The sequence below is a fragment of the Silene latifolia genome, chromosome 1, assembly GCF_048544455.1.
Source record: "Silene latifolia isolate original U9 population chromosome 1, ASM4854445v1, whole genome shotgun sequence".
NCBI classification, from domain to species: Eukaryota; Viridiplantae; Streptophyta; class Magnoliopsida; order Caryophyllales; family Caryophyllaceae; genus Silene; species Silene latifolia.
Window position 1 is genome coordinate 77734862 of NC_133526.1, and position 19808 is coordinate 77754669.

Sequence of the window (19808 nt, forward strand, 5' to 3'; positions counted from 1 at the left end):
CCAAAGTTATACAAAAATGGACTAAAGTTATACAAATATTGGACTAAAGTTATAAAAAAATGAACCAAAGTTATACAAAAATGAACCAAAGTTATACAAAAATGAACCAAAGTTATACAAAAATGGACTAAAGTTATACAAATATGGGCTAAAGTTATACAAATAAGGACTAAAGTTATACAAATAAGGACTAAAGTTATACAAAAATGGACCAAAGTTATACAAAATGAACCAAAGTTATACAAAAATGAACCAGAGTTATACAAAAATGAACCAGAGTTATAAAAAAATGGACCAGAGTTATACAAATATGGACTAAAGGTTTAGTCCATTTTTGTATAACTCTGGTGCATTTTTGTATAACTCTGGTGCATTTTTGTATAACTCTGGTTCATTTTTATATAACTTTAGTTCATTTTTTGTATAACTTTGGTGCATTTTTTATAACTCTGGTGCATTTTTGTATAACTTTGGTTCATTTTTGTAGAACTTTGGTTCATTTTTGTATAACTTTAGTCCAATTTTTTGTATAACTTTAGTCCATTTTTTGTATAACTCTGGTTCATTTTTGTATAACTTTGGTTCATTTTTGTATAACTTTAGTCCAATTTTTTGTATAACTTTGGTTCATTTTTGTATAAATTTGGTTCATTTTGGTATAACTTTAGTCCAGTGTTGTATGACTTTAGTCCAATTTTTGTATAACTTTAGTCTTTTTTTGTATAACTTTGGTCTATTTTTGTATAACTTTAGTCCTTTTTTGTATAACTTAAGTCCATTTTTGTATAACTGTAGTCCTTATTTGAATAACTTTTGTCCTTATTTATATAACTTCAATCATTTTTTGTATAATTGTAGTCCAAATTTGTATAACTTTAGTCCAAAATTGTATAACTTTAGTCCTTATTTGTATAACTTTAGTCTTTATTTGTATAACTTCAGTCCAAATTTGTGTAATTTTAGTCCAAAATTGTATAACTTTATTCCATAAGAGTACAACTTCAGTCCAAAATTGTATAACTTTAGTCCAAAATTGTATAACTTTAATGCACGCAGTGTATAACTTTAATAGACAAGATGTATAACTTTAATGCACCCAGTGTATAACTTTAATGTTTTAAGTGTATAACTTTAGTCATAAATAGTATAACTTGTCTAAAAACCAAATAAATATGAAAAATCGTAATTAATCAACAAATATTAAATCTGAAAAAAAATTAAATAATAACAAAAACCAAAAAAACTCATAATAACAAAAACAAAAAACCAAATAACAATAATAAAACCAAAAAACCAACAACCCAACCCAACCCGAAATCTGAAATAAACCAAATAACAATAAAAAAAAACCAAATTTAAATATCGTGTGTATAACTCTAATGCACGCAGTGTATAACTTTAATAGACAAGATGTATAACTTTAGTCCAAAAAATCAAATAACAATAACAACCAAATAAAAAAAATAAAAAATAAAAACAAAGAACAAAAACAAAACAAAAAACAAAGAACAAAGAACAACACCAAAAACCACAAATCTGAAATTTAAGCAATAAAAACCAAAAATAACAATAATAACAATAACAAAATAATAAAAACCAAATAACAATAATAACAAAAACCAAATAACAATAATAACAATAACAAAACAAAAACCAAATAACAATAAAAAAAAACAACACCCACAGAAAAATAACATAAAACCAAACGAAAATAAAGAAAAAAGAAGGAATCCCGTAAAACAAGTGTATAACTTTAATGTAAAAAGTGTATAACTTTAGTCATAAAATGTATAACTTTAATGTTTTAAGTGTATAACTTTAGTCGTATATAGTATAACTTTAATTTGTACCAAGTTAAGGAGAAATTAAGAGGAAAAATAAGATGAGTTTTTCTAGATCTAAAACTACCCCTAATAATTTCTACCTACTGTTTTGCTATTCTATTGCTGAAGGCTGCGTCTCCTGCTCTCTGTCTGTCGCCTCCCCCACTAAATGAATGTTGCTCCTTTCTTATTCTCTGCCTTTCTAACTCCAAAGAAAAAGAGCCCCTCAACTTTGTGAGAAATGGGTCCCTTTTGTTGTTTCTTCCTCTGCCAAACAAGAACCCAGATCTGGAAAAAATAAAACCACCCACAACCAAGATTTATTTCAGATTTTACCACTACCAACAACAACAATCGTCCATTTTCCTTTTAAACCCGAGACATTACCACTACCAACAACAACAAACCAAGATTTATTAAACAAAGAAAAAGATTTATTTCAGATTTTAAACCAAAATTTATTAAACCAAAATTTATTTCAGATTTTAAAAGGAAAATGGACGATTGGTGACAACACCGACTTCAACGAACCAAAATTTATTAAAAAAAATAACAGATTTTAAAGATCTGAAAAAATGGTGAAAAAAAGAGAAAAGGCGGTGGCGGTCGGTGGGCTTGGAAGAAAGGAGGTCGGAGGAGGGAGGTCGGGTGGCGTTGTTGTTGCCGTTGTTGTTGTTGGTCATCGGCGAGAGATGGTGGGCGTGGGCTGTCGGCAGAGGTTGTGGGGCGATGGTTGTCGCTGGTTGTTGTTGGCGTTGTTGTGGTCGTTGTTGTTGGTTGATGGAGGAGGGAGGTCGGGTGGTGGGCTTGGAAGAAAGGAGGTCGGATGGTGGGCTGGGAAGAAGGGAAGGAGGTCGGGTGGTGGTGGGCCGGGGATAAGGGAGGTCGGGTGGTGAGGGTGATGGAGGTGGAGGTGGAGGTGGAGTGGTTTTGTTTTAGTTTGGGTTTTTTTTTTATGAACTTGGTTTTTTTTTTTGTTTAGAGAGGGTGGGAGAAAATGAGAGAGAAAGATGAATGTGAGAAATGAGAGAAGATGAGTGAATGAGGAAGTGAGTTGTGAGATTAGAATGGTGGAAGAGTTGTACAAAATTAGGTAGAGTTATACACAATTAGGGAAGGAGATTAGGGAGGGAGATTTGTGGCCCTTGAATGAGATGTAATCTCATCCCTCCATCCCTTCCATCCAAAGGCCCTTATAAGGACTTAGGGACTTATATGATAGGAGGACCTTAGAAGAACCCTTCTATATATATATATATATATATATATATATATATATATATATATATATATATATATATATATATATATATATATATATATATATATATATATAGAGGCAAGATCCTATGAGTTTGCCACTTTTCGTGAGTTTCCCCCGCATATATAAGCAAATGAGTTGACAAAACCCAATTATCAAAAATCTAGCCGTCATAATCTGCCAGCGCTTTCTCTCTTTTCTCCCCTTTCTCTCTCTCTTGATAAACACTCTGTTTCATCAAAAAATCAACCGAATTTTTTCATCGATTCTTCAAATTTTGATCAACAAATTTGATCAAGAAAATTCATCGATTCTTCAAATTTGATCAACAATTCGTTCATTATTTTGATTCTTTCAATTAAAACTATCAATTTGTTCATCAATTTTTCGAAATTTGATCCACAATTCTCCGAAAACCCTAATTCTTCAAATTCGACTGAAGGTATTGATATTTCTTCCCTATTTCTGATTTAATAATCGAATAATTTCAGTAATTGAATCAAATAACAAATTCTGCCTTAATTTACGTGTTTTTCTAATAAAATTCAAATAACGATCTTTGAATTGAACGATCAAACGCTTACTATGATTGATAATAATGCTGATAATCAAACAACGATGAATTCAGGTATAAATTTGTGACATAATGCTGATATAAAAACTGTTGTTATTACGTTGATAAGTTTTTTGTTCAAATTACTGATTGCATGTAAGTTGTTTTCATATTGTTTTCATAACAGTAATTGCATGTAAAGTTTAACTGTAATTGCATGTAGGTTTTCATTCATGATATCATTCAATATCTAGTATTTGAATAATTGGATTACAATAATACAATAACTGCCTTACAGTATTAAAATAACTTTGTTATTACATTAAAATAATCATGTGTGCATTGTGGTGGACTAGGCTACCAATTTCACTAAAACCCTTCCCCCTCTCGATAGAATAATTGCATTTGTATAATACAATAATAAGCGCATTATAACGTTAAAATAATTCTGTTGCCTGATTGTGTTTTTCATAATAAATACTATTTTATAGGATCTGACAAAAAAATCCTTACAATAACTACTCTTTAATAATGAAATAACTTTGATATTACATTAAAATAACTGTGTGTGCGTTGTGGTGGACTAGGCTACCAATTTCACTAAAACCCTTCCCCCTCTCGATAGAATAATTGCATTTGTATAATACAATAACCGCATTATAACGTTAAAATAATTCTTTGTTTGCCTGATTGTGTTTTTCATAATAAATACTATTTTATAGGATCTGACAAAAAAAATCCTTACAATAACTACTCTTTAATAATGAAATAACTTTGATATTACATTAAAATAACTGTGTGTGCATTGTGGTGGACTAGGCTACCAATTTCACTAAAACCCTCCCCTCTCTGATAGAATAATTGCATTTGTATAATACAATAACTGCATTATAACGTTAAAATAATTGCTGTAACAGAGATTGTTTTTTTCATAATAAATACTACTTTATAGGATCTGACCAAAAAATCCTTACAATAACTACTCTTTAATAATGAAATAACTTTAATACTACATTAAAATAACTGTGTGTGTATTGTAGTGGACTAGGCTACCAATTTCATTAAAACACTCCCCTCTCTGATAGAATAATTGTATTTGTATAATACAATAACTCGAAAAATAACGTTAAAATAATGCTGCTGCTGAGAGGTTGTATTGTTTTGTTTTGTATAGAATCTAAGATATTGAAATTAATAATACCATAACAGTTCTTCTGTTTTAATGTTTCCAGGCATTGAAATTAATACTACCAATGCAACAACTTTTTCTACACCTCTTTGTTGCGTCTCGAAACAGGAGAAAATACTATCCATAATCTGGGATTGAGATATACTCCAGGTGGCAGTGAGGAGTGGAATAGGATGGTAGAAAATGGTTTCAAACCTGCTCTGGGGTTAATGTTTGTAAAGCTGGAGGAGGCAATAGAGTTTTACAATTTATATGCTGTGGCTTGTGGTTTCATACCAAGGAAGTACACACAAACAAGATTCCGTGATGGTTTGATAGACAAAAAATCAATGGTCCGCAATGAGACATGGATTCAAAGAGGATCGCAAAAACTCAAACTGTTGTTGAATTTGAAAACACAGAAGAGAAAAAAAAGAGGAAAAGGTCTCAGTAGAGCCAAAGAAAACAAAAATAACAAGATTTGGTTGCAAGGCAAAAATACGGTTTTGTCTTTGTATTCAATGACCTTAAGGAGCTAATAGGGTATGCTATTGATACGTTTTATGAAGGTCATAATCACAAGCTCTGCTCACTCAAAGAACGGGAATTCCAGAAAAACGTAAGAACACTTAACCTTTACATGAAGCAGACAATTGTTAACAATTGTAAACTCAACATCGGGGCTACCAGGACTTTTAGAATTCTGGCGGAACAATCAAATGGGTATGCAAACATTGGTGCATCTCTCACAGATTTCAAGAACTTCAAAAGAAATATTAAATGTTATATAGGTGAGAATGATGCTGACATGATTCTCGATTATTTAAAGGCGCTTTCTCAAACGCAAGATGGCTTTTACTATGCTTACCAAGTTGATGAGGATAATTGTTTGGCTAAACTCTTTTGGGCAGATGCACAAGCAAGAATGAATTATTCCTTGTTTGGGGACACCATCACCTTTGATCCTACTTACGGTACTAACAAGTACCGCATGGCCTTCACCCCATTCACTGGTGTTGACAACCACAAAAAATCAGTGACTTTTGCTGCTGCACTTGTCGATCATGAGAACGATGGGTCATTCATTTGGGTGCTTAAGAAGTTCCTTGATTGTATGGGCAACAAGGAACCTCGTGCATTCTTACCGATCAAGATCCGGCAATTAAACTCGGGTGCGTTACGTATTCAAGCAAGCAAGACATCGCTACTGCATGTGGCATATAATGAAAAAACTTACCGATAAAGTTGAGTCACGATTTGTAAGGAGACCGGCTTTGTTGAGCGGATATGCGGAGTTGTTTGGGATATTGACTTGGAACCCATTGAGTTTGAAGAAAAATGGACTCAAGTGATTAATGACTTTGAGTTGAATGATAATACTTGGTTGACATACATGTATGGCAAAAGGCACAAATGGATACCTGCTTACTTTAGGGATTTGCCTTTAGGCTGCCTTTTGAAGACTACACAAAGATCAGAGAGTCAAAACAGTTATTTCAAAAGATTTGAGAGCATAGACGGCACACTTGTAGAATTTTGGTTGCGTTTTCAGAGTGCAATGAAACAACAACGCTATAATCACAGATTTCTTGGTGCTTTGCAAGTGACAAAGACATTGCCACGAGTTTCTTCTAAGACAATGATTGAAAAACATGCCTCTAAAATCTACACACATACTGGTTTCTATGAGTTCCAAGAGCAAGTACAAATGGCTCCCTGTTCGTGTGCCGTTGTTGGATTTTCTCGAGCAAGGAAAACATGCACATTATAAATGTTGAAGATGCCTACAGGAAGCATAGAGTATTTCAGGTTATTCAATTTTATAAACATAACTGTCTTTTTACTTTAACATACAATAACTGTGATAAAAGAATACAATAACCGTCTTTTACCATTACAATAATCATGTGAAAACTATACAATAATCACAATTATGCTTTACAATAATTGATGTAGAGTTTATTTGCAATTGTTCTGATTTTTTTCCATAAATATATTAATTTGATAATGCTTTACAGTAATTGATAATGCTTTACACTTGCCAATTTGTTACAATAATCAAGGATATGCTTTAAAATAATTGGGGAAGAGCTTTACAATAATCAGATACATGAGAGCTTTAAAATAATCAGAGGTATGCTTTAAAATAATTGGGCAAACGCTTTACAATAATCAGCTACATGAAGGCTGATAGAATAATTGCATTTGATCATTTGAATAACTGTCTAGAGATATTACAATAACAGCTTAAAGGCATTACAAAAACATTAACTTGTTCAGTCAATCAATGACAGCTACATCAAATTTGTTAAACAATCAATAACAGCTATCTAAACATTAGATTAAAATAATCAGAGGTATGCTTTACAATAATTGGCAAGTACATGTTGAACATAAAAAAACTGAAGGACTTCTACCTTGGTGTTAATTGCTAGTCTGCATAAAATAATTCATGTTGAACTATATAATAACTATGACTGCCTTTTAAAATAACTACACTGTGCATGCAGGTTGCTCACAATAATGAATCAAAGGAAACAACATGTACGTGCAAGATGTTTGAGAGGAAAGGAATCCTTTGTAAACACATTATATGGATTATATCAGGAAAAGGACTGCAAAGCATACCGGAGCAGTACATCGAAAGTAGATGGACGAAGAAATCATATAGAAAGCCTTTGTATGGACTGGATGGAAAGTTATTGCAAGACTACGATCCCACTGATTTGAGAAAATTGGAATTATCAAGGGTATGGTCAGAGTTTTATGCAACAATAAGTGTTCTTAACTCGATGCCTGATAATCGAATCAAGGAGCTAAGTTTGATGCTTTTACAATTCCGAGAGAAAATAAATCCAACCAAAGAGAGCTTGACAAAGGATCAAGAACTGGAAATGCTCTTAGGTTGTTCAAAGAAAATCAAATATTACTGTTCTTCCACCCAAGATTGCAAAAAACAAAGGAAGTGGCATGAGAATGAAATCAAACAAGGATAAGGCAATTGAGAAGGCGAGCAAACCGAAGAGGCTATGTAATAACTGCAAACAAATGGGACACCATGACAAGAGAAACTGTCCAAATCCGTTTGTTGAGCATGCTTTGGAGGAAGAAGATGAAGAGGAAAATGAAATGGAGGATGAAGATGAAGAAGAAGAATGAAAAATGAAAAATGCATTACGCTTTAAAATAATCAAGATTACGTTTTAAAATAATCCATATTATGCTTTACAAATAACCGCAAGATTGCAAAATAATTGTGTTAGACTTTTTTACAAGTAATCAGGGGTATACTTTACAATAAGTGTGTTAGACTTTTACAATAATCAAAGTTATGCTTTACATTAATTGATGTTGAATTTTTTTGCAATTGTTCTGATTTTGTTCATTTAATAATACCTTGCGCTATTACAATAATAATGTGAAAACTATACAATAATCACAATTATGCTTTATAATAATTGATCTTTGAGTTTATTCGCAATCGTTAATTTTTTTCCATAAATATATTAATTTGATAATGCTTTACTGTAATTGATAATGCTTTGCACTTGCCAATTTGTTACAATAATCAAGGATATGCTTTAAAATAATTGGGAAAGAGCTTTACAATAATCAGATACATGAGAGCTTTAAAATAATCAGAGGTATGCTTTAAAATAATTGGGCAAACGCTTTACAATAATCAGCTACATGAAGGCTGATAGAATAATTGCATTTGATCATTTGAATAACTCGTCTAGAGATATTACAATAACACTTAAAGGCATTACAAAAACACTAACTTGTTCAATCATCAATGACAAATACTACATCAAATTTGTTCAAACAATCAATAACAGCTATCTAAACATTAGATTATCGAACAAATCCATCTAGAATTGTTTGCTAAATCCATCTATAATCAATCAATTGTTCTTTTATTTGTTTCGCCGAGAAGGACCAGTAACGGCTGTTGTTTTAACCCTTTTCTTCCCTGATCTTCTGAATTTTAAAACTTCTTTCTCTACTTCCGATATACTCCGCCTGAAAGTTCCCACTTTTTCCAAAAGAGATGCTCTTGACTCGTTGACATCTGACATCAACAAAATAGCAACCATCTCAAGCCATATAGGAATCCTCTCACATTTCTTGTTAACCACATACAATCCTTGCTCGTGATTCCCTTCATATGTTAGCATGTGAAACATTGTGTAAAATCCCGATTCCTTATCACCCTTGATAGTCGCTTTCCATTCAAAATCAACATTCACGAATGTAAATGTGTTAATGACAACTCCTTCTTTTGCTGTTTTCCTTGTCTCCAAAAAGTCAGAAAAACAATTAACCTACAAAGATGTACAAAAAAAGAAAGAATTAGAAAGCACGACTATACAATAACAAGATTAAAACAATACAATAACTTTGTTACAAAGAATACAATAATTTCATTTGAAAATAGCATTTGTATATGATCGGGAGTTAGAAAAACGTCTCGCAATCTTTGCAAGTCTGTAGAAATCGGATTTTTCCCAATCTTTATGCGACGTATGGTCCAAAGACATCAACCGTCTTGTTCATAAAGTTCACACAAACACAAAAGTAGTACTTCTCTAAAGACAACGGGATGAAGACAAGGTCCACATCGATCTCGAGTTTACAACATTTTCACCTAAAAAATGGGACCAAGACTGCACAACCTTGTCTTTCTGGCTGTCAGTTACATCATCACTATCCGCTGCTTGCTCTAGCATCTCTTCAAAGATTTCCTATAAATACCATAAAACTGTTAATAAAATTGAAGATAAATGATTAAACATTCTACAGTAACTGAATAATGAAAAACAGATCATACCATATGTTGTGTCCCAAGGAACATCATCACTGGCGCTTCTTTCTCCTTAACCTCCATGAAATTCAAGACAACTGACCAGGCAGCTATTACGCGCAACTCAGTGTAATCTTCGGGCTTCCGTAGAAAGAATATCGACCTATCCAAGATAGCATTGCCCGCAAAAAGCAAGTTCACCGCAAAGGAGTTAAAAAAAAAAAAAGCTTAGTAAATTTTAAAAACAATATTTAAAAAATAACTACCAGCAACAATAAACGAGTTTTTCATAAAACAATAACTATGTTAATGTAATACAATAATCGATTATTGTACTACATTAACATAGTTATTGTTTTATGAAAACTCAGTTATTGTAATTGTAAAAAAACATAGAATAATTGAACTTGTAGAATACAATTATTAGAATAATCACACAAACTTGTTTCTCATTGAGTTTGGACAAAAATGAACATACTCATCTGCAAGATTGTAATCATCCAAGAAACAATAATCAACAACTTGTTTCTTCTTGCTTGGCATAGCGCGTGTATATCTGCTGTTAGCCCTCATAACTTTTGAAACAACAAGAAGATTTGTATCTGCCTTGCCACAGTTTATTGAGCAGCCAAGACCATCAGAGTTCGGTCTGCTACCTCGGCCTGATCTAATCATCCCAGCGCTCATAGGTGTACCAGGCATACTCTTTTTCCTAGGCCCCGGAGTACCTACACCATCATCAGGTTCCTCTGCCATAACCCTAAGAGCTTCCAAAGCATCAGCTTCAGCCCTTGCCGCTTCCAACTCAGCTAACCTACGTTTCTCAAGCAAAACAGGCAGCAAAGGTGCCTTTGTCTTTGTAAAATCATCAACCAAATCCAACAATTTTTTCCTAATTTTGTTGATATTGGCTAAAACCAAGATGGCAGCTATCTCAGCTCTATATATGATCCTTTTCAATGCGTCATGCAACTCAGATTTGAACAACTTCCCAGCATAAAACATCATATGAATCATGACAAAAACACCACAATCCAAATTCTGGGACCCTTCCGATTTCCACCCAAAAGCCACATTTACAAATTTGAAATTGCGGACCTCACTGCCTCTTTCAAAACCTTTCTCGACAAGATAACTACCAAATATTTCAACCTGGTTACATTTTTAAATCAAAAATCATCACTAAAGAACAAGAAAAATAACTAGAAGAAGTAGATGAAAACAAAAACTTATAATAAGGTACATACAATAGAGTTGGTAGCCAACACCCAGATACTATCTTCAAAATCATCATATACACGATTGTCAAGATAGTCCACAGTCTTCCCCACAAAGTTAACAACAACACAGAAAAAATGATCTCCAAAATGAACAGGAATAAAAACCTGGCATGATAAAACAGACGTACATAAACCTTTGTCTTTCTCAACAATAAAATAATCAACAGAAGAAAGAAAGAACAAAAAGAATTGGAAAAATTACCAAATCGGCACCAATGTCAAGAGAACCTTCGCTGTTCTCAATGACAGTGTCCCAAACATTAGAAATTTCCTTTCTGTATAAATCTTTCTCATCATCAGCAGCTTTGATAAGCTTAAACAAAGAAGCCTATGAAAAATATTACCACACGATAAGAGAAAATGAAATATCACAATGAAAAAACTTGGTTAATCAATACAATAACTACTATTCTCGCTTTACAATAACTATCACAACAAAAACAAATTTCATAATACAATAACCGAGTTTTCATAATACAATAACATTGTTATTGTAATACAATAATCGATTATTGTATTACAATAACAATGTTATTGTATTATGAAAACTCGATTATTGTAACTTGTAAAAAAGATGAATAATTGAACTTGTATAAATACAATAACTCGAAATACGTATTAGAATAATCACAGAAACAATAAACAAAATTGAAGAATAGGAAAATTGAAGAATAGGAAAAACTGTTTTAGCTTGAATCAAAAAACAAACTAATATACTTTACAATAATCAAGTAACTACAATAGAATAACTGTCATAACCATTGTAAATTTATCAAACAGAAATATATAAAAAAAATTTCACATACCGAATGACTTGTACAAAAAAAACTTCTTGTGGGGGATAACCCTTTCCCAACCTTGACCAAAGATGTCATTAAGTAAGAATGACCAAAGAATCAATCACGTTCGATGTGATCATAGTCTTAGCAGACAATGAAATAATGTCATCTCGAGTTAACATGTGATGAAATGAAAACACAACCAAATCCTCCCTGCCACATGAAAACAAATTATATAGTAGATATATTAGCAAAAAAAAAAAAAAAAAAAGAGAGGGGACAAAAAACATATAATGCTTACCCAATTCGTAGGTCATGATCGTGCGAAAAAAAGAATCAAGTACAGTCTTCCTCCGCATTAAAATAGGAGCAAAAAGCTCCTTGTACTTGCACAAAAAAAAAAGAAACTACAATCGCATCGAGATTGGGTGATTCACAATCTAAATCACACCCTATACCACAAATCCCAAAAACGTATGCTCGGGCATAACGTCCGAATGCAAAGCAGTAAGCACTTATAACAGAATTATCTTGGATTCTATCCCCAACAACACCCTCGTTGACAACTTTGTTAACAACGTCATCCACACTACTCAAGTCCACGCTTTCATTCTCAACATCAATATTATCAATGTCGTCATCAGTTGGCACCTCCTCATTCGGTTTCTCAACCGCTACATCAGAGACCTTATTTTTACCTTTCTCCCGAGAATAAACCACCTTATATTTTTCGGGATCAAACGCAAAACCCCCATTCCTTTCATCTTTTCCCTTTTCATGCTCCCCCTTTTCATGCTTCCCCTTTTCATGCTCCTTACAAAAACTTTCATACAACGGCAGTTTACTTCCCTTTGTTTCATTTCCTCAACTTTTTCACAAATAAAATTGAAATATTTAGTGAACAAAGAATCATCGTCACTAATGAAAGCAGAGTCGAAGAAATCGAAGTGGTCTGTCGAAGAATCTTCAACTGTTGAAGAACCACACTCCTTCCCCATCGCTTCCTTCCGTTGCGTGTACAAATGGAGAAATATCTCAACATCCCTCTTCATCATCAAAAGATGTGCTTGGGAAACCTAAGAAAAAGAAAAAAAAAATGAATAATTATACTAAGTCTTTACAATAATTATAATAACTCTTTACAATAATTATACTAAGTCTTTACAATAATTGTCCTAAGTCTTTACAATAATTGTCCTAAGTCTTTACAATAATTGTCCTAAGTCTTTACAATAATTGTACTAAGTCTTTACAATAATTGTCCTAAGTCTTTACAATAATTATAATAAGTCTTTACAATAATTATACTAAGTATTTACAATAATTGTCCTAAGTCTTTACAATAATTGTCCTAAGTCTTTACAATAATTGTCCTAAGTCTTTACAATAATTTACAATAATTGGAAAAATAACTGCTACAAAACTTTAAAATAACTACACTACACCTTTACAGTAACTACACAAAAAATGATTGAAAGAATGATTGGAACTTACATCAGCGGCCTTTGCTCGAATAACATCATCAGTATCAAAACAGTCAGGCAGTTCCAGATACTTTTTCCCAGGTTCAGGTTTATCAACGACTGCACACACCTCAGCAGCTTTTGCTTCTCTTAAGCGTTTGCAGACAGGATACACACCATTGACATATTCCCCATTACCTAGCGAACCAGACTTGAGCTCTGACATACACCTACTAACAAAATACTTCTCATCCCAGTGCTTGATAAGAGGAGTCTCAGAAGACATTGTTTTTTCCTTAAAAGACAAACGATGGAAGTATGCCACCATAACAACAAGTATGCAACCACGCAAAGTAGAGAACCCGTTCTACACTCGCTCAACACCCGCGACTAATTTATCAAACACATACCCACACCAATCCAAATGGTGGATACGTGAAACATCTTGCACCGCTTTAAGAATTGTAAAGTCAATTCCATAATTTGAAGGGGGAGCAAGGACAATGGACATAGCATAAAGCACAAACAGCCTCCGAAATTCATCTCCCCCATCATCCCCCAAATCGAATTGCAGATAAAACAGCAGGGATAGTAACATAATTTGTCCCTTCTACGTTAAACTTCTTCCGGAACTCAGCTTTCAACGTTTCTTGTGAAGACAATACACTATGTCCAGTGTAAACAACCTCAACCTTATCACCACCATTTGGCAATCCAAAAACATCACACACATCATCTTTTGACAGAAGAAATTTGACATCTCTTGCTTTAAAAATATGAGCAGTAGCATTAAAGTGTTTTACAAACAATGGTATAACACCCAATGGTATACTGGTCACTTTAAAATCAAGCAAACCACCAAATCCGATCTCAATGACAAATTTTTCATTTGATTTGGACCAAGTTGTTTTACCAGATTAACCAAACCATTAGACGACACTCACTTTAATGTTTGAAGCACTGAAAAAGGAAAATCAAGCAAAAATTAAAAAGAGTAACACATCAAATAAAGAGAAACTCATAACAAGGGGGCAGCACACATATACTCACATGTTCAATTTTGAAGTTCCAGGAACCTTACTGAGCTTCTTTTTTGGAAAATTTACTTTTGACCGTTTCAAATCATCTTTATTACCATCTTCAGGCTCCCTACGTTTAGGACCCATTTGTTTGTATCACCGAGCAAATGTAATACAAAATTATCAGAATAAACACAAAAAATATGACAACAACTAATACAATAACTGAATTTTAATAATACAATAATCAAAGATACGATAATACAATAACTGGACTTGACTAAAATGATAACTAAATAATACTACGTATAGAATAACTAAATTACTATATTACAATAACTATCACAATACATTACAATAACAACATCAATATATTACAATAACAAACTTTTCATATCAAGATAACTGGACTTGACTAAAAGCTGACTTTTAAACACTAACCAAAGATCAATATCTAAAATAATACTCATTACAATAACAGATTTTCTAAATTACAATAACTAGCACAAATACATTACAATAACAACATCAATATATTACAATAACACAAATAATTCCAAACAAACACACATTATATTCATTAGAATGTACAGAATTCAAGACAAAAAAGTAAAACCTGAAGAAAAGATACAAAAAATGAAAAAATGAATTACGAAACCCTAAATTATGCAGAAAAATTGAAAAAATTAATTTAACAACAAAAACAAAACAAAATTAAACTATATACTAAACAAAATGAAGAATAAACACAGAAAACAAAAGAAAATCAAGTAGAAAACAAGAAGAGGAACCGAAAATCGAGTAGAAAATCAAATGAAATTGAGCACAATAATCAAGTTCAATTGAGTTCATTGATTACCTGTTGAGAGAAACCGAAAATGGAGTAGAAGGACGAACAAATTGAGCACAAAAACTGAAGTTCAATTGACGAGAACCAAGAATGAAAACCGACGAACGAAATTATGAGAGAGAACACAAGAAAAAAGCGACGAGGATTTGCGAAAAACGAACGAAAATATGAGAGAGAAAGAGAGAGAAATAGTGAAACTGAATGAAAAAAGTGGGAAAAAAGAAGATCAAGTGTCAAAAATTTACTTTATATATGAGATGTAAGATTAAATCTCACCACATATCTTATGTTAGATGAATGGTCCAGTTTAGAGGGTAACTCACCAAAAGTACCCTAACTCATTTGATCCTATTTATATATATATATATATATATATATATATATATATATATATATATATATATATATATATATATATAGAATTGGGATCCTATGAGAACCATCAAGATAATGAGAACCGTGAGAACTCCTTCTTACGGATTTTTTTTTAAAAAATAATGACATATTTGGATTCGGCATTGAATTTTATGGCTAGAAAACATATTTCTTGGTCCAAACATTATAAATTATTGACGCAGATCGAGGCGAAATACATTTTATTAATTTTCATACACCGACTACCCATTTTCTCGTATCTAACAATTTTCATGCACCTAGAACTCGTTTCCGTGCATGTATAACCCGTTATTTTCACGCACCTAGTAATCATTTTCATGCATGTAAAAATTTTCATGCACCCAGTATTCGTTTTGGTGCATCTATAGTCGTTTTAGTATACCTAATTGTATTTTTGTACATTATGTTTATATTTTGTTAATAAAATCAATAAATTTTGTTTAGTTATACCAAATAATGTGTTTGAACAAACTAAGTTAAGGTTAAATGATTCACCTAAACTTTCAAATCGAGATTTGGTAGAGATTTAATGATGGTTCTCACGGTTCTCATTATCTTAGTGGTTCTCACCGGATCCCGACCCTATATATATATATATATATATATATATATATATATATATATATATATATATATATATATATATATATAGAATTAGGATCCCGTACGAACTAAATTATGGTACGAACCGTACGAACTAAATAGAAATTGTCAGATTAAGCAAATCAACTACCCAGTACCCACGTGACTCTGACAAACACTCAAACATCCTCACAAATTAAACGCAATAACCAAACTCCCCCGCCCCTATCTAACTATTATCTATCACCACATGGAGTCACCGGCCAGCAACATAACGTCGTCGGAGCTCCGTCATAACTTGCCGTAGATAGGCACAACTCCATCATCGCGGCCGAATTCTTCTTCTTTCTCCCCTGCACCTTATCCCGTCACCGGCCACCTTGTCGCAACACTACTAAACTAAAATGATTTTCGGCTTAAATCAGATCTATGAGGCTCGAAAGCTTCTAATAATGTCATTAATGGAGGTTAGTTTTTCGTAAGTGTTATTCGTATTTGACAGATCTTTGATTTCAATCACAACTTTTTTTTAAAAAAAAATGAGATCTATAGTGGTTGTGAGGCGCATCGGTCGAGGCAAGAATGGAATGGTAGATATTGTGCTTGATGTTTGACGTAGTTGTGGACTGTGGTGGATAAATGAGAGCGTCGAGGTGGTGGATTCAAGATAGTCGTGAGAACGACGCTGGCTTGGGGAGAGTGTGGTGGTTGGTAATTGTGTGAAACGAGTTGTGGAGGTTGGCATAGTGTTATTCAGGGGTGTTTGGTAGTCGTGGTGGTCGTGGCGGAGGTAGTAGTGTAGCGTTGGTCACGGGTGGATGGTGGTGGTGCGTGATGGTGGTTCAGTTTGTCGAATTGGTGGATTTGATGGTTGGTTGTGACGGTGCTTGTGGCAGTGGTGGTAGTTGCAGCAGTGGTGGTCACAGTCAAAGGCGGCAGCAGTCGATGTCCAAAATACCACCCCCAGATACACATTTTATTACTACCGGATACACATGCTATTATTACTAGATACATGTGTATCCGGTAGTATAATATGTGTATCCGGTAGTAATACAATGTGTATCCGGAAGTATTATACTGTGTTTAGAGGGGGGTCTTTGTCATGCTCCTTGTTGGGGCAGTGGCGAAATTGGTAGTGGTTCAGTTGGGTGGTGGGTTTGGTGGGTGTGTTAGTGGTGGTGGGCAGTAGTGGTTCAAGTTGTGTGGTGGATACATCAAACATGACTCCGGGTACACATATGAATATGGTTGGATACACATATTGAGGTTGTGTATCCAGGGTACTCATATGTGTATCCGAAGGGAGTAACATGTGTATCCAAGTAAGCTAGCTGCCATGGGATGCAAAGGTTACACTAGAAAGGAGAGGCTAGATGCGTGCCATACTGCCATAGTGCCATAGGAATGTATCTAGCTAATCGCCGGATGCAAATTTGCAATGGGCAATTGAGCTATGGACCGGAGTATGAGAGACTATAGGCGGAGATTATTTTCGTTACTTGTTTTTGTAGTTTATTTTTCCTTCCTTCTTTTTGTATGCTTAATTTTCTTAGCCATATCAATCAAATTCTCATTAGTTTTAAACTCTATGAGTAACAACGATAATTCTCTGTAGCATTGTTGATGTAATCTGCTTTGCTGATGTTGGAACCTTTTGAAGTACTGCTTTCGACTTCTTTTACTTCCAATTGAATCTCTAACAAGACCGTAAATTGTACTTCCTCCATTTAAATGAATTTTATATTTTTTGTTGAATATATGTGAGGTGTATATTTTAATCAAACGTATGTAATTCATTTGAAAGAAGCGCGTATATGAACTACACCCTGGTTTAATGTTTGGGAATTTTTTTCAATTAGCTTTAATCCACATAGCTGACTCTACTAACTCGACTCCTTCGACTTTAATTTATGTGTATTTGGTATGAAGGGCTGTGACAAATGCAATTTGGCCATAGTCGTGAGCTCTTTACTTTGTACTACGTATTTCATTTCAGATTGATGAGAACCCGGTTCCTGTGTAATTGGTTATGCCAATGGCTGATATGCCAGATGAACTATTTTTCAGGTTAACTTCGATGTTGATTTTTGTTGGGGCTGGTGTCCTCTACAGTTAGTGCAAGGACTTATAAATCTCTAAAAGGATCAAAGGGCATACTTTTGTATTATTATCAGTTGGTCCACGTTTATCAATAACGGTTGGCTTGCTAGATAAGTTTGACGTTATTGTCATACAGATGGCGGTGATCAACTGGTCCCTAAAAGTCACACCTATAGGATACGTTTGAGAGATGTGACGGTATGAAAATACAGTCATGTTGATGCCTAAGTTGACTAAACAGTTAGTCGGAGTTATTGACTAGTAATTAGTCAAACGCGATGTTGAGATAGTTATTTAATACGGATTAAATAATAATGGCTAATATGAATTAAGCAATTAATTCGTAAATTGAATATAAACGATTTATATTTAATTGATGTATATTGAATTTATTTAATTATACAATATTGTCTTTGTCGGACGTGTATTAATATATTAACTGAGTCATGTTACCAGTTGATACGTTAATAACCGATAACCAATGACGATTTATAATTGAAAACCCGTCATATACATTTTAGTAATTTGAAATGGACTACGAGTTAAAATAAGGAGGAAGTGAAAGCCCACTCCCTCCCCTGGGCTCTCGGTTTGGCCGAACAAGACAAAAGGAGAGAGCCTCTCTCCTTTTGCCCTAACTGATTCATTTGAAACAAAACTAGGGTTTTGGAAAAATTTCCTCTGAAACCTAGATCTCACATCTAGCAAAACTCACAACAATTCTCTCAATATTGCAAGGCAATTAGAGAATACTTTCTAGCACAAGGGGCATAGTCTCAGACGGTCTTGGGTGCAACGATTAGGAGGAAATCTACTTTGATTTCTGTTCTTAGGCCGCATTCACAAGGACCCAAGGTTGATTCTTATACCTTTATCGTTTCTATTGTATTTTCGTTTATGACCATATTCACATGTTAAATTTGCGTTATAATCCTTAATTATAAGGGAATTTTACGGATATTTCCCTTCAAGTGGTATCAGAGCGAGGCCACGTAAATTTTTCATGTTGTTTTTCATAAAACGATCTTGAAATGATGATTTTGTGCATTGAAAACCGTGCGGCTTTTTACACGGCTGATTTTGTTTTCAATTCGTTTTTGCATATTGTTATTTTATACGGAAATTATAGCAATATGTTAAGGTTTTGTCATTTGTTGATTTAATTTTATACGAATTAGATCAATTTTACAATTGTTTTGTTTTATCAAATCAATTTCACGAGGGTTTTGAAGTTTTCAGAAACGTTTAGCACTCGATCGAGCGTATTTCTACTCGATCGAGAGCTTTTCTGGGTTATCTTTACTCGATCGAGTACTTGCTTTACTCGATCGACTGCTTTAAAACCCCGCTTCGATCGAGAAGTCCTCGTACTCGATCGAAAGCGGATTGCTTGATACTGAGTCCTCGATCGACCACCGATTACGTCGATCGAGCACTTCTGTTTAGCAAACCTCTCGATCGACTAGCAGTTCAGTCGATCGAGCCCTTTTGTTCTTCGATCGAGGACTCTAGTGTCTCGATCGAGGAATTTTTGTTCTGGCAGCGTGTAAAATTTATTTCTTTTGTTTTAAATTTTCTTTTGGCCATAATATGTACATCATACGGATGTTGTACACTCGCTTGATAGTGAAACGGTTCACTCACGTACCATATAGTTATTTTAAAGCGAATTTAAAGTAACGGTTTGTAATGGATTAAAATTAAACTGATAGAAGCAGTTTTGTCAC

General features: G+C 33.6%; 2 protein-coding genes across 2 annotated transcripts; one reads left to right on the plus strand and one right to left on the minus strand.

Moving 5' to 3' along the window:
- Positions 1-4999: 4999 nt before the first annotated feature.
- LOC141649083 (protein FAR1-RELATED SEQUENCE 5-like) lies at positions 5000-6048 on the plus strand. Its single transcript, XM_074457784.1, has 2 exons — positions 5000-5249; positions 5375-6048. Exons 1-2 carry the CDS (start codon positions 5000-5002, stop codon positions 6046-6048), a joined length of 924 nt encoding a protein of 307 aa, XP_074313885.1.
- Positions 6049-10041: 3993 nt separating this feature from the next.
- On the minus strand, positions 10042-13446 carry LOC141649091 (uncharacterized). Its single transcript, XM_074457792.1, has 7 exons — positions 13163-13446; positions 12514-12744; positions 12080-12469; positions 11696-11746; positions 11092-11217; positions 10857-10994; positions 10042-10761 (listed from the first exon to the last, which is right to left on the minus strand). Exons 1-7 carry the CDS (start codon positions 13415-13417, stop codon positions 10042-10044), a joined length of 1911 nt encoding a protein of 636 aa, XP_074313893.1. The 5' UTR covers positions 13418-13446.
- Between the last annotated feature and the right edge of the window lie 6362 nt (positions 13447-19808).

What these genes read in the sequence shown, in the direction of transcription:
- LOC141649091 (XM_074457792.1), bottom strand. Translation starts at nt 13,417, where the DNA reads ATGTCTTCTGAGACTCCTCTTATCAAGCACTGGGATGAGAAGTATTTT. An exon ending in TTTTTTGTACAAGTCATTCG is followed by an intron (nt 11,218 to 11,695) that starts GTATGTGAAATT and finishes TATTTTTCATAG; the next exon opens with GCTTCTTTGTTTAAGCTTAT. An exon ending in TGTTGGCTACCAACTCTATT is followed by an intron (nt 10,762 to 10,856) that starts GTATGTACCTTA and finishes AAATGTAACCAG; the next exon opens with GTTGAAATATTTGGTAGTTA.
- LOC141649083 (XM_074457784.1), top strand. Translation starts at nt 5,000, where the DNA reads ATGGTAGAAAATGGTTTCAAACCTGCTCTGGGGTTAATGTTTGTAAAG. An exon ending in GAGAAAAAAAAGAGGAAAAG is followed by an intron (nt 5,250 to 5,374) that starts GTCTCAGTAGAG and finishes CGTTTTATGAAG; the next exon opens with GTCATAATCACAAGCTCTGC.